The 15,143-nt window shown below is 44.5% G+C and overlaps 2 protein-coding genes across 2 annotated transcripts; one reads left to right on the plus strand and one right to left on the minus strand.

The window, feature by feature from the left end:
- Window positions 1-4,195: 4,195 nt before the first annotated feature.
- Window positions 4,196-8,333, plus strand: LOC147428400 (serine/threonine-protein kinase BRI1-like 1). The gene has a single exon (XM_086496904.1). It carries the CDS (start codon window positions 4,484-4,486, stop codon window positions 8,282-8,284), a length of 3,801 nt encoding a protein of 1,266 aa, XP_086353030.1. The 5' UTR covers window positions 4,196-4,483; the 3' UTR covers window positions 8,285-8,333.
- Window positions 8,334-9,239: 906 nt separating this feature from the next.
- Window positions 9,240-10,877, minus strand: LOC147428401 (uncharacterized). The gene is made up of 4 exons (XM_086497587.1): window positions 10,365-10,877; window positions 9,811-9,837; window positions 9,384-9,442; window positions 9,240-9,293 (listed from the first exon to the last, which is right to left on the minus strand). The coding sequence occupies exons 1-4, from the start codon at window positions 10,456-10,458 to the stop codon at window positions 9,240-9,242; spliced, it is 234 nt and encodes a 77-aa protein (XP_086353713.1). The 5' UTR covers window positions 10,459-10,877.
- Between the last annotated feature and the right edge of the window lie 4,266 nt (window positions 10,878-15,143).

The following is a 15,143-nucleotide window of genomic DNA, read 5'->3' on the forward strand; positions in this document are numbered from 1 at the left end:
AAGTTAATTATAGGGTTCCATTCACTATCTTTTGTGGCACAATTGGACTCTTTCAGCATAAGATATCGTAGCACCGAATTCTCCCACACATGTAATTTGTGAATTGTCATCTTCCTCTATTTCGTCGACTATTGCAAATTTGCGTACATTCCCCTTATGCTCCTTAATGCAAAATGGACAAGGATACAAAGCTCCAGCCTCTTGTTTGCACCCTAGAATGCACTTGATTTTTTTCAAATCGCCACCTAAGTGCCAATCAACTTCAAACTCCCCTATGCCATCTACTTGGAGTTTTCCCCAGCTAGCTGTGTAATGTCATCTGTTATCCATGGAATGCGTTAAAAAATCAAAGCGAGCACTCCATGGGTCTCTTGGGAACCTCAATAGCACCAAGCCACCAAAATTTCTTTCTTCGACTGCACATAGAAAGATGGTGCACAATCCTCGTTCATAGTTGTACGTTTTGCATGAAATAATGCTTCGTCCATGAGAGTAATACTCATCCTTTCTAGTCTTCGTTTCTTCATAATCTAACATTCGTTAGCTTGAGCACAAACACCAACTTTCAACCTAGTACTACAAAATATCCAAAATAACATATGAAAAACCATAATTTGAAAAAAAAAAACCTATGCATTACCTCACCATTAGATGGTACACCATATAAATGTATCATTGCTATTTGAAGCCTTTTCAAATCAACAAAAATATTACTTGACATTGAGTGACGAAATCCCTTGTCCACCTTGTCTGCACCTACGTTTGCATGGATATGTTTCTTTACTCCTTTTGATCGCTTGGTAAAAATGGATGAAGACATTATCTCTTCTATGTGCAAATAGCCTCTTATTCGAAAGTACACGTCCTCGTTCAAGGCCTTCTTAGCAAGATTGACCTTAAGTGGTATAGGAAAAATATTCTCAATAATTTCTCTTTCCATTAAAGAATCCTTAAGAAGACCATATAAGGCAATGTAGGGCTCCCTTAGTACTAATTCCCACTTCAACATAAGCCTTCTATACATCAATATCGCTCACAAGATTTAAAAACTTTCGCATCATCTCCTTTGTAACAACATTGTTTAAATGTTCTGCATTTGGTGCTCGTAAAAGGGCTACGATGTCATCCGATTTCTTGAGGCACAAACTCAATAAATGGATGCGATCCCCTTACCTATGGCTACCATACAACTCTTGGATAAAATTCCTACAAGAATGGACAAAAACATTACCACGGAAGCAACTTAAAGCACAAATTGGAACATAGCAAAATACACCTTGTAGTTGTAACCCTTCTTTTTGAAGCATCGACTTCAGGGGCTAAAGTCTCTATGACATTGAAGCTCCTCCTTCGTTCCCTTGCACCTAAGGGCGTCTTTTCAAGATGCGAGATCTTATCTTCAACCTTCACAATCTTAGTATTTTTATTTTCCACCTATAGCTTAAGAGTTTCCACTTCCTCCTCTGCATGAACGATCCTTTCGCGCAATCCACTAGTGGTATAGGAAAGAAGTAACATTGATGGAAAGACCATTGTGTGCTATCAGCTCCAATAGTCGACAATCGCTTGCAGTATCCAAGAAGACCTTGCTCTCCTCTACCTACATATTGTAAGAATGAAACAAAGTTATTGAATATTCGATACACATTGATGGTTGGATCATTAGGGTGGAAGCAACCATGCACCCAAAGGTCCACATTGATGTGACATGCACCATGACGTTGTTGTGCAGTTTGCAAGTAATGACGCTTTGAGGGTGCGAAGTCCTTTGGCAGCCGAACATGTAGAGAAACCGTTTTCGAACTTAACGATCTTGCTGTGGATGGGAGGTTTGTAATATCATTTAGCTCCATGGCAAGGGGAATAAAGTTGGCCTCAAGCACGAGTGAAGAGCTGCAACAGAGCCACGGAGGGGAGAGGTGAGCTATGGAGTTAAGAGCTATGGGATGGAGAGCTACAGGAAAGCTACAAAGTGGAGAGGAGAGCTATGGAGTAAAGAGCTATGAGATGGAGTGCTACGGAGTGGAGAGGGGAACTATGGAGTAAAGAGCTATGGAGGGAGAGCTGCAACAAAGCTATGGAGTAGAGAGCTATGGAATGGATCTGCAACAAAGAGAGGAAAAGAGAAAGAGTGTGTTGAAAAGTAGGAGAGAGAAGTGAGAGAGAGACAGAGAGAGGAGGAGGAGGAAGAGTGTGTGTTGAAAAGTAGGAGAGAGAAGCGAGAGAGAGAGAGAGAGAGAGAGAGAGCGTGATTTTGGAGGGAAATTAAAAAAGGTGGAAAGTTTAATAATTTGTAAGTCTAGCAGTGAGATTTTGAGAGAGAAATTTGATATTTGGGTATACATATAGGTTGAGAAGAAGTTTTGAGTAAAAGTGAAGTTTTTTTTATTTTATTTTTTTTAAGTGATTTTTTGGGTTGAGTCTATGGATACCCTTGATGATGTGGCAAAAGAAAAGGAGAGAGGGTAGTTATTGTCATAAAGACCACCACTCTTTTGAATAAAGAGAGAATGTACCTATCCTCCCTCCCTAGCTTCTATTTCAACCTGCAAAAAACCTATGACAGCTTTAAAAAAAGCCTACGCGAATACCCTCATTCAATGGCCTTGTCTCCTAAATCACACACATTTTTAGCCTTAATCTCTTAAGATTAAGAATCCTTACTTATTTCTTAATGCGAGTCGCCATGGAAGGCCTAAGCATTCGAGGGCTAATGAATGAAATAAGCCAGGAGGGGATTGCAAATGCAGAGGTACAACTCCATTGAGAAGGATGTCTTGAAGAAACATCACCCTTCTCCCTTTGGGAAGAAGGAAAGGGAAAGAGTGTGTCAGCAGTAGAGAGAGTGGGGCTTGAAGAGGGAATGAGGAACGTGGGGTTCCAGGCGAACTTGCATGCAAGCGACACAATGTTGCAAACTACAGTCTTTCTTTTTTAGCAAGAATGCACCTATTGTGTTGCATGCTGAGAGCTCTCATCCAATCAGTGCTAAGAAAATTTACTTGGGCAAAGAGTGGACGAGGTTTACCCCTCGGACATAAAACTATGGCGGCTATGATCTGGAGGAACAAATCAACTTTCCCTCACCATGTCCACCGTGTTGTCTAACAGGATCTCTACAAGGTGGCAACAATGATTGGAACACCTCAACAAATTATTTGTTCATTCCAACTCGTGTGACATAGGCCTTATGTCAATGGTGGATCAACCATACATCTCCTCGAAACGTGAGGTGCCATGGCACTAAGTGGCACGGGATCTTTAATGTCATGGGATCAACGGTGGACAGCTAATCTCAAGGAGATCCGACGGCAAACAAAAAATCAACAACGGTCCCCCTCCCTTGGTTCGAACTCAGACGGACTGTGGCAACCCATTGCCTTTATCGAACGTGCGCCTGTATTTCGTTGAAAAGTGAGTGTATTTATATTTACTAATGCTTGTCAAAATTTACTCTCTCAACATCCGAGGTTACAAAATTTGTCCGAGTTTACTTTTCCCAAATCGAACGTCGCCACACATCTCTACTTTTGTGTCTGGACACCTCCTTCGTGAAACCCATCATAGGGGGTCATTTAAGACTCCGTGTTCTTTAATCCTGAGACGTGAGGTGTCCTTTAGTGACGAGGTCCCCCTTCATTACTCACATGGAAGCAAGGTATAGATCTTCTTCTCAATAGATTATGGATAATGGAAGTACAGAGCTCCTAGGGTCGGAGCCTAAAATTGACACATGTTTTTCTTGTCAAGGGCTATTTTGCCTGTCAAAATAGGTATTTCAAAAAAACCTCCTGTCATTTGACAAGTTGGAATCTCGAAATTGTCTGTCATTTTTTGTGTTTATACCCTTAAATTTATATTATATATGACAAATTATGTAAGTTGATCACATTACACAAAGCATATGACAGGGGGCTTGGACAATTGCCTCTCGCAAAAAATTTCTACTATGCCTATCAATTTTAGGCGTTGGGGCCCACGGTACTCTAGAGTATATTCCATACACATATTATGGGAGTTCCAAGTGCACGTACCGAGTTTGAAGTACAACGGGGGATATTCTATTCTAAGCAAAGGAGGGGTCATGCACACGTGCACACACGAAGCATATATAGACTATAGTTTTCGGCGTGCGCAAATCACGACGGAGCCAAGGAAGTGCACGGGCGGGTGCGGGGCCTTCTGGCGCAATGCAAGAGCTTCTCGGGAGAGGATCCCCGCAATCCAGGAAAGGCCGCTGTTTTTAGTAAGCGCCGTGTTGACGCAGGACGGTGAGGGGACGCGCTTACGCAGGCCATGCTTCGTAAGGTTGTAGCAATGTTTGGCAAGCGGGTGGCTGCGTGCTCCTGGGCCCTGGCCGCTAAAACTCCTCTCTCTCTCTCCCTCTCTCCCCCCCGGATCTATCTCCCCAGCCCCCTGCCCTCCACTGCAATCCAGCAATGCCTGATTTGAGACTGCCCCTGCTGTCACATCCCTAACTGCCATGGGCTTCGGCTGGCAGCTCCCCATCACTAGCCTATGGGACCTCCTCACTCTCTGCCTCTTCGCTGGCCACTACTTCTCCGCCATCCACGCACAGGAGGACCCCGGCGATGGCAATGGCAGCGGCGGTTCTGTCACCCTTGCTGACACCGCGCGCCTCCTCCACTTCAAGCAATCCATCGTCACCGACCCCTCTGGCGCCCTCTCTGATTGGTCGCTGCAGCGCAACTCCAACAGCTGCTCCTGGTTCGGCGTCACCTGCAGCTCCAACGGCCGTGTCATTGCTGTCAACCTCACCGGCTGCACCCTTGTTGCGCCTTTCTCTGGCCTCGCAGATCAGCTCACATCCTTAGACCAGCTGCAAGAGCTGCATCTAGCTGGCAATGCATTCTATGGTGCTGTAGAGCCGGAGGTCATCGCTTCTACCTGCAGCGCTGCCCCGCTCTCCATCCTTGACCTTTCTTCCAACAACCTTGTTGGCAGCTTCCCCAGCCTCAGCTCCTTGAAAAACTGCAAGACCCTCACCCACCTTAATGTCTCTCGCAATTACTTCAATGGGCCGCTGCCGCTTAACACCGCTGGCTTCCTCAGCAGGCTCGACCTTTCCCACAACAATTTCTCTGGCGAGCTCTCCCCCGATATCTTCCGCCACTGCGGCGCTTTGTCATGGCTTGATCTCTCACATAATAGCCTTTCAGGCAGCCTGCCAATGGGTATCGGCCAATGCGGTACGCTACAACATCTCAACATCTCCTTTAATTTTCTGTCTAGCACAATAGCTCCTGAAGCCTTCTCATTTATGTCTTCCTCAAACCTCACATCTGTTTCAGCCGGTTGCTCCAACCTGAGTGTGTTGGATCTCTCTAAAAACCTTCTCACAGGCCCAATTCCCACATCCCTCACCACTTGCAGGAGCCTGCGCCATGTCAATATCTCCTTTAACTCCTTCATAGGAAATATCCCCACCACCTTTAACCAGCTATCAAATCTGGAAGTGCTATCCATCTCCAAAAACAATCTCACAGGAGCAATACCGCCCGGCTTTGGCAATTCTCTACAGCAGCTTCAGGTACTGGATCTTTCAGCAAATGACCTTGTGGGAGAAATTCCCACCTCTCTTGCACGCTGCTCCTCTCTTCAAGTGTTGAATTTGGGTGACAATTGGCTTACAGGAGAGTTTCCTCAAGCTATAGTAAGCCAAATGCCAGCTCTGCAAAAGCTTCTACTGAGCTTCAACAACTTCACAGGGCCTCTACCTTTATCTCTCGCCAACTCCAGTAGCTTGAAAATACTTGACCTCAATGCGAATGCATTCACAGGAAGTATTCCTGGCACTATCTGCAGCCCTAGTCTCCGAGAACTGCTACTGGCAGACAATGAACTGTCCGGAGCAGTGCCCTTGGAGAGCTGCAACAGCCTTGCTGCAATAGATGTCAGTTGCAACTTTATTACCCGCGCCTTCCCAACACCCCTTCCCTCTATGCCTAATATGCGAGAGATTGTTATGTGGGGCAACTTCATCGAGCAGGAAATCCCCGCTGACATCTGTAGCGCAGCAAGCCAATTGTGGTTGCTCGTACTCAATGTAAATCTTATCAACGGTACTATCCCACCTACACTCGCCAACTGCAGCAGCTTAGAGTGGCTCTCTCTCTCGAACAACCACCTCACCGGGCACATTCCGCCAGAGTTGGGTCTTATGGAGAGAATTAATTTTCTGCATCTTAATAATAACTCCCTGTCAGGCACAATCCCACCCACACTTGGGGAGTGCAGGTATTTGGTGTGGGTGGATCTAAGTAGCAATAAACTGGAGGGCACCATTCCGATGGAGCTCACCAAGCAAGCAGGGAAGGTGATAAAAGGGACGCTCAACAAAGGCTTGCGGTTTGCGTTTTTCAAGTATCTGTATGGAGACCGATGCACAGAGTATGGCTTGGGTTCAGTGCTGATTATGAGGGGAGTTCGCCCTTCGAGGCTGAGCAGAATTCCAAACTTTCAGATGTGCAATCGTACACGTTTTTATGCAGACATTGCCCCATACTACATCCCTGGCGCTCCAGGATCCAGTGAAGGAGGCAGTTATACATACCTGGATGTTGGTCACAACAAGCTTAGAGGAAAAATTCCAAAGGAATTGGGTACCCTGACCTACCTTACCGTGCTTGCAGCGTCACATAACAACCTCACCGGCACCATCCCCTTCAGCTTAGCCAATCTCATACGTTGCTCCATTCTCCATCTCGACCATAACCACCTTGAAGGCCCGATCCCCCCTGGCCTAACAATGCTTGGGATCATGAATCAGCTGGACTTCTCCAACAACAACCTTTCTGGCTCTATTCCCGACTCTGGCAAGCTCCCCACCTTTCCAGCTTCCAGCTTTGCCAACAACCCCTACCTGTGTGGCACACCTCTTCCACCTTGTGATACAGCGACTTCCACGTTTGAGGATTCCCATGCCTCCATGGAAAGCTTGTCCTTCCACCATAAGCAGCCATCATTTGGAGTAGTGATTGCAATTATCGTTTCTCTGGTGGCCTTTGCGATCCTCATCGCAGGTCTGATGAGGTGCTCACATTGTTTGACTAACACTCATCAGCACGTGAGGGAGCTGATGCATGACAACTCCATGGACAAGCTACCCATCAGTACCTCGAGCAGCACCATTCACAGTGTCTGGGGAAGACGAACTGGAAAGCCACTCAGCATCAACATTGTCACATTCAGAATCACACCACTCCACAAGCTATCCTACACAGAGCTCAAGGAGGCCACTAAGGACTTTAGTGCAGAGACCAAGATAGGCAGTGGAGGATTCGGCGATGTCTACAAGGCCACCTTGGATGACAATACTGTAGTCGCGGTTAAGAAGCTTAGCCATCAGATTGACAAGAATGGTGAGTCAAAAGATTTCAACGCAGAGATGACAACATTAGGGAAGATCAAGCACCCCAACCTCATTTGTTTGTTGGGTTACTGCAAGGCAGATAATGAGAGGCTGCTCATCTATGAGTATATGGAGAACGGCAGCTTGGATAGGTGGCTTCATAGCAACAGTAACCAGCAAGATGATCCCAATGGCCAGCCCGCTGTGAAAATGGGGCTTAGCTGGGATAGCCGGAAGAGGATTGCTCTAGGCATAGCCAGGGGTCTACAATTTTTACATAGGGAGTGCCTACCAAACATCATCCATCGAGACCTCAAAACAGCAAATGTGCTCCTTGACGACGCTCTGGAAGCTCGAGTCGCTGATTTCGGAATGGCACGGTTAATGAGCGCATATGACACACATCATAGTACGGAAATGTTGGCAGGGACCCCTGGCTATGTGCCGCCCGAGTACGGCCTGTCCCTCCAATGTACCAAGCCCGGGGACATATACAGCTTCGGGGTGGTGCTTTTGGAGCTGGTGACTGGAAGGGAGCCTACGTGGTCGTTAGGAGCCTCAGGAAATGGCAGTGAAAAGAGAGGATATGAGGACCAGGGGGGCGAGGGTTTAGTTGGATGGGTGCAAGGGAAAGTGAGAGAAGGCAGGGCGAAGGAGGTGCTCGACCAGCGGGCGCTACAAGGAGGGGGTATATCAGGTAGAGCAGTCATAATTTCAAGCACAAGCTCTAGCACATACCTTACTGATATGGGCATGGCTATGGACATTGAAAGGAGAGAGGCTGAGATGATGAGATACCTCTCTATCGCATTCTGCTGCGTGGATGACAATCCTTCACGCCGGCCATCAATCTGTGATGTCATCACTGCCATCCGGAAGATCCATAGAGGCGGTGACCTTGATCTCCTGTAGTATCTTTGTACACTTATCAATGTAATTTCATGTACATCATTTGGACATCTTTTCATCTACAAAAAAATCAGTGGTTGCAGTGATGTGTCAGAGCTTTCATTATCCAGCACCTCACAGCAAGGCAAAGTGCAAAGTGCAAGTCAGGAATGTATGTTGTCAATTCCTGTTAATGTATTTTACATATTCCAGGGCATGTCAGCCTCCAGGAATCTTATATAAGGTGTAATGTCTCTTTCATGAAGCCCAAGTTGTTGTGTGTGCTTTCATGCGGGCATGCATGGGTTCACGGTATATGCACACACGCAAGATAACTCAGACCAGTGATGGCCTATTGTTGAAGAAGCTATTGTTCAAGGACTCAGAAAAGATCCTTGGAGAGCCACTTTACTATTTCAAATCTTTATAAGATTGGGATAAACTCACCTCGACATCCATGAGATTCTCATATATGACTTACAACTGTGGCTTGAGTATGCATTGCTCAACAATAGACTCCAATCACAGATTTGTGCCAAATTTGAACTACCACTGAATAAAGGTAAATAATTGTGCCTCTCTCAAGATCAAGCGCAAGTATAACTGCCTTACCAATGACATACAAAGCGATTAATTTGAGAATAATCCATCTATGTCTATAGAACAACAGCTACTTATCATAATCTCGACTAACAAAGATTAAATGGCAATCCAAACGCTCATCACATTTACCAAAATATAAAAGAGAGACAACAAAAATGCCTTTCTATGTTCCTCACAAAATAATTAAGGTTACATTGCTATGAAATACAAATTGAAGTTTTGAATCTATTATTGTCAATAAATGTATACAAGGACCTTAAATTAATTCATATAGAATCTATAAGTAGCTTCTATCAGCATTTCCCTCTCAATCTAAACTCTGCCATAAATGAAGAAGAGACGTAACTCAAACTTTGTATCCTCATCTACAATGCATTTAATTTTTTTGACTTCCAACATGAAGTAAGATCCTGCCAATAGTTGCCCACACCTATTCACATGCACCACAAAGAATCGCATCTACTCCTTTATAGAAAAAGCAAAAATTTCTTAGAAATACAATATATATGGTGAACTATACCATCTGCTGATAAGAGTCTGTCTTCAAAAGTCCAAACTTCTTGTTAATAATTGCAACCACTGACAACATAATAACAAACCTCCCATTACTCAATCTGAGGTAAATGATAATCGACTCCCTTTTCTTAAATCCAACACAAGAAATCGACATGTACTATTAGAGCTCCCTTAATATATTCAAGCTCCCTCACCGTTATGTCCACGATGTTAACAATAAAACTAAGGGACAATACTTAGCCTTGATTTAAAACTGATACACTTATCAAATCAAATCAATGAGAAATGCACAATACATCAAAAGCTTTATGATTTAATCTACATCGTCCATAACAGTTCATAGCAGTAAGCATAGCATAACCCTATTTAGTATGCACAGTTGCAATCAACTTCAAAGAAATAAACAAAACCCAAACGGAGTACGCACCAACCTGAAAAGTAGTAGTCGAGGATCTTTGCTACAAGAACATCCAACAGTCACATTACCAATGATTTCCTCCTTTGGAATGAGTGGAGACTCAAAATCCCTAACCAGCTGATCTCCAAATCCAAAAGGAGTCCCACTAAGATGTATACACAGAGTTTGTATTACTGACATTCCACTGTCGTCCAAACCAAGCAGTGCTTCTCCTCTTTTAAAGAGCAAGAAGAATTGTTTGGTGATGAAGGTCTGACTAATCTTCGACATTGCTCCTTGCTCCAACCGTGAAGGTGGACTCAAAGATTCTGCACAGAGACTAGTGTGCCTGGCCATGTTAAAGCAAGCAGGGCCTGATACTGAATGGCGCACTGGTAACCCTGGAGGTGTAGTGAGAATCCTTGTATTTGTATTTCCTACACTAAACTGAGATCCCTGCTTGCTTCATGGCCTAGACCTGATGAAATATCATATTTCTTGAGATGCTAACTGAGACTTATTCTCTATCTCTTTTTGGTTCTGCATTAACCGGAACTTCTTGAAATGTGCAAATTGGCTAAAACTTACTGATCACAGAGGATGCTCTCAAAAAACTACACAAAAGTCTTGAGTAATAAGGCCCTATCCCTTCCCAGTCTTCCAAGAGAAAGCAGAAGGCCATTTCCACATGAGACCGCTGAGATGATTGTAGGCGGAAAGAGAAGAATCAGAAAAAAAAAAAAATCAATATAAGGGGAAGAAAAATACGCTCACAAGGGGGCTGAATTCGAGATTAAAAATCCTCTATCCAAAAAAGCTTCGATAAATAATAGAGCATGTACGCCTCGAACATTCCCTTCTGCAGCAAGGAAGGACCCAGTACGAATTAGCTTCGATGTCAGCAAACATCAAAAATTGTCACAAACCGGTGACGTGGCATAGCCTTCTGGGGCAGGAGAAACACACACACACACTGTGGCTGCTGGCTGAAATGCTGACATGGCAAGTGACGAGGCAGATTTCCGAGAATCACCCTGAAATGCTGACATGGCAGGATTTCCGAATTTCAAGCTAAATCTGCTGACGTGGCATGCTGTACGGAATTTCGCGTTTTGCGCTGTGGAAAAACAGCGGTTGAATCCTATGCAAAAGCTGAGAGATAGAGCTTTTGAGTTGCTTTATTTTACTAGCAATGCTTGGAAGAAGAGAAGCGTTATTTCTAAAAGCTTTTGGAAGCTTTGCTTTATTTTTAAAGGCTTTAATTGGCAGCTTTTGGGGCTCTGCTCTTGGCATCCCTTGTAAACCTTTAAAAGAGTGGTTTGGGCTCCCACTTCTCAGAGCATCTGGACGCAGAGTCTGAGAGTCTCCCTTGTACTTTGGCAACAGATTTAATACAAAAAAGAAATACCGAAAAGGGTGCCAGTCTTTGAGGCCAATATCTCTAGGCACGGAACTCCGGCAGGCCATGTCGAATCAATTGTGAATGGTGAACTATTTTGAAGTGAATTCCTGTCGTGTCGCGGTATAATCTTGACTTGGAGTGTCCAAGTTTGTTAGAGTGGTATCAGAGCCCGACCGATTTCTCTTCTATCGGGAAATCGGATCCTTTTTACGCGGCACTTATGGATTCAAGCAAAGGACAATCGACTTCCTCTGCATCCGGAGATGCAAGAAGAGATCACGAAGAAGATTCGCGCGAGAAGAAGATTCACGTGAGTACGGCCCGCCTCGGCCTTCTCAGGCGGAGCTTGAAGAGATGGAACATCGGAGATTGGTCGATGATGCGACAAAGTTGGTGATGAATTTTGCGAAGGACCCTAAACTTGCAAAATTTTTCACCCAGACCTCCTTCGACAAGGTGCACTCAAAGTGGCGGCAAACCATGGAGCCACCCCTCAAACCGGCACTCAAACGACCTCCTACGCCGAGGAGGTTTACAAAGCAAGAATTAGAAGAGGTGGTTGATGCACGGATTAGCCAGCTTTTTGACGCGCAAAACAAAGGTAAAAAGCACGACAAAAAGCAGAAGAAAGGCACTGACTTCTCAGGTTATAACTTATTTGGGTCGTCAATCTACATTTGCCTCGGCAAGAAAGCAGAAGAAGCGTGTGCGATTTGAAAGAAAACCTAGTTCTTCTTCTTCTTCTTCTTCTTCTTCTTCTTCTTCTTCTGACAGTTCTTCTAGCTCTTCCGACTCGAGCGAAGAAGAAAGAAAAGGGAAAAAGCGAAGCGAAAAGCAACGCTTCGGAGGCAAGAATAAGGCAAAGAAGTCTAAATCTCGCCCAATTTCGGATAGTTCTATAGAGGACTCGTCTTCGGAAAGTTCGGACTCCGATGACAATGGATTTTATGCAAGCAAAAGAATTTTTATAAAGCCAACCAGTATGCCTTTCTAAAAGATAAAAGCAACAAAGTCCGAGAGTTTAAAGAAGGTGGACAATCAATTGAATTTGACTCATTTTCTGGATTTCGAGATGCTTCGAAGGCTTTGGCCTTCATACAGCAGTTTGACATAGCTTTCTCTGGAGGAGATTACTCAGAGCACTCCAAGATTCGGAGGGCTACCTCTTACTTCACGGGAAATGCTCGAACTTTGTGATCCACTCTTCTATTGAACAAGAAAGCGCCACTTAAATGGCTGAAATTTCAAAGGCTTTTTATTTCTTCATGGCTAGCCATGTACGAGCGCGACATACGAACTGCTTGGAACCATCTTCAATGCATATTACGAGAGATTCTAGAGCTCTTTTCTACCAACTTCTTGATTTAAGAAGATCTCGTTCAAAGAACAGATTGAGCGGTTTACCTTGGGACTTCCTACAGAGTTCCGAGATCACTGCTTAGAGCAAAAGTCAGATTTTATTCAAGAATTGATGAGTCATGCAAAAGGGGGTTTTGCCATTCATTCAGGCAATTTGACTTACCCCACAGATAAGATCATGACGCAGAGAACCGAACAGACTTCTAACAATGAAAGTAGAAAGAAGAAGAGTAACCCAGAAAAGAAAGAAAAGGATACACGACCCCAGCTCACTCTTCAAGAGAGAGTCAGCTATATCAAAGAGGGGAAGTGCTTATGCGGGGAAACTGGGCACATCTCCGCGAAGTGCCCTAAAAAGGCACCGAATGAACAGGATGAAGAAAGGTCAGAGAGTTCGAAAGCAGCTGAGGAACGTGGCAGAAAAGGCATATGAAAGCAGAACTGGTACCACATTGCGTGGGGCACGAACCGAAACAAATGAATGAAAGTACAAAACTTTGCCGCTTTTAGGACAAAGTGAAAATCAAGAAACCCTTTTTTTCTTGGATGAAGGAGCCAAGGCTACTTCTTTTCACTTGAATTGGCGGCTCGATTTGGAATTACGCCCGACAAGCTGAGGCCACAAGCGGAGGTAGTTCTAGCGGCACCCGGACGGGATGTTGTCATTACACCAATCATTGGCAAACTTCGTTTGCAATGTCAGGGAGTTTAGGGCACGAGGATTTCTACGTAATTCCCTTGGGAGGTTGTGACGTCCTACTCGAAATCCCTTGGTACCACAAGAACAACGCCATGGTTGACTACCTCGTTGAGAAAGCGACTTTGACAAATGAAGGGCTCAGAGGAGGCTCAGAGATTGTACTTGATGAACTTCAGTTAATTTCTTTACTCGATTTGCTGGAGAGAACTGCATGATGATTGAAGGTCGAATATGTCTCGACCTGAATGAGGAACGCCATGATTTTTCTCCACACTCATGCCGATTGCCTTTCAGAGGGCCTGCCAGGCCGAGCTGCCACCAGCTCGTCCTGAGGATCATGCCATTGATCTGATACCTGGAAATACACCACCGAACCGGCCACCTTACCGTGTGAACCGAGCCCAGAGATACACTTTTTTTTTTTGGGGACACGTTGTCACAGGAGTGCATATGGACCTGGCCAAGATAGAGACTATCCGTGATTGGCCCGATGTGAAGAATGTCAATGAAGTTCGAAGCTTCTTGGGCTTATGTTCTTACTACCATCGGTTCATCGGAAAGTTTGCAGAGGTTGCTTACCCCTTTGCATTTGTTGACTTAGAAAGGAGTCTTTTTTCTCGTGGGGGCCCATAGAAGTGACTGCCTTTCAGAAATTGAAACAAAATTTGACTAAGGACCAGTTTTGACTTTGCCAGATTTGCAAAAGTCGTTTGAAGTATATTGTGATACTTGTGGTCGTAGTCTGGAGGCGGTCTTAATGCAAGAAGGCCATGTCATTGCCTATGAGAGCCGATTGTTTTCAAGGGCGGAATTGACAGTACAGTTATGTGTGAAAGAGCTTGGCGGTTATCCATGCTCTTATTCAGTGGCGACATTACCTACTCGGAGCCGATTTTACTGTTTTCAAAGATGGTTGGAGTATACACTACTTCTTGTCACAAAAGAAGCTATCGAACAAGCACATGCGGTGGCCAAACATCTGGTCACACTTTTACTTCCGGATTGTCCATGTGCAGGGAAAGAAGAAATTGGTGGTAGATACTTTGTCCCCGAAGCCGTTGGTTCTGGCTATTTCCGCAATACATCATAGAATCTTCGAGTATATGGTCGGTCAGTACATCACAGATACAGATTTTGTAGATATATTCAGTTGAATACAGAACGGGGAAGTAGTAGAGGATTTTACCATTAGGGATGGCTACTTGATGAAGAAAACGATGTTGCGCGTTACACAGCCGTTGAGGGAAAAGGTTCTAACCGAATGCCACTGTTCACCTTTTACGGGTCACCGCGGCATAACTACCACCTTGAAAGGTGTGGAGAGATACTTCTGTTTAGCCGAGACTCAAGGAGGACGTGGACGATTTTGTACACAGTTGCTTCGTATGTAAGAAGGTCAAATTTTGACAAGCATAAAACACAGGGATTGTTACAGCCTTTACCCATACCCACCCGCCCCACCTCTGGAAAAGTATTGCAATAAATTTCATTTTTGATCTCCCGAAAACACAGGATGCAGGACACGATTGTTTATTGCCAAGATATTCAGATTACATGGCATGCCTGAGACGATTGTCTCCGACAGAGACCCCAGATTCACGAGTTTGTTTTTGACGGCTATTTGTAAGAACATTGACACGCAGTTGCAGTTCTCATCATCGTTCCACCCGCAGACTGACAGGCAATCAGAGATTGCTAATTCAGTGGTAGAGGATTTGTTAAAGTCTTCTTCTTTGAATCTAAAGACTTCATGGGAAAAGGGTTTTTACCTTCGGTGGAATATGCCTAAAGAAACACAATTAACTCTAATAGGAAAGGTGCCATTTGAGATTATTGATTTTGCTACGAAGGTTTCACCCTTCCTTAGCACAAAAGATAAGATTTTTCTTTGAAGCCGACCAGTTCA

Source organism: Adiantum capillus-veneris, chromosome 23, assembly GCF_014529385.1.
Source record: "Adiantum capillus-veneris isolate H3 chromosome 23, ASM1452938v2, whole genome shotgun sequence".
In the NCBI taxonomy this organism is placed as follows: domain Eukaryota; kingdom Viridiplantae; phylum Streptophyta; class Polypodiopsida; order Polypodiales; family Pteridaceae; genus Adiantum; species Adiantum capillus-veneris.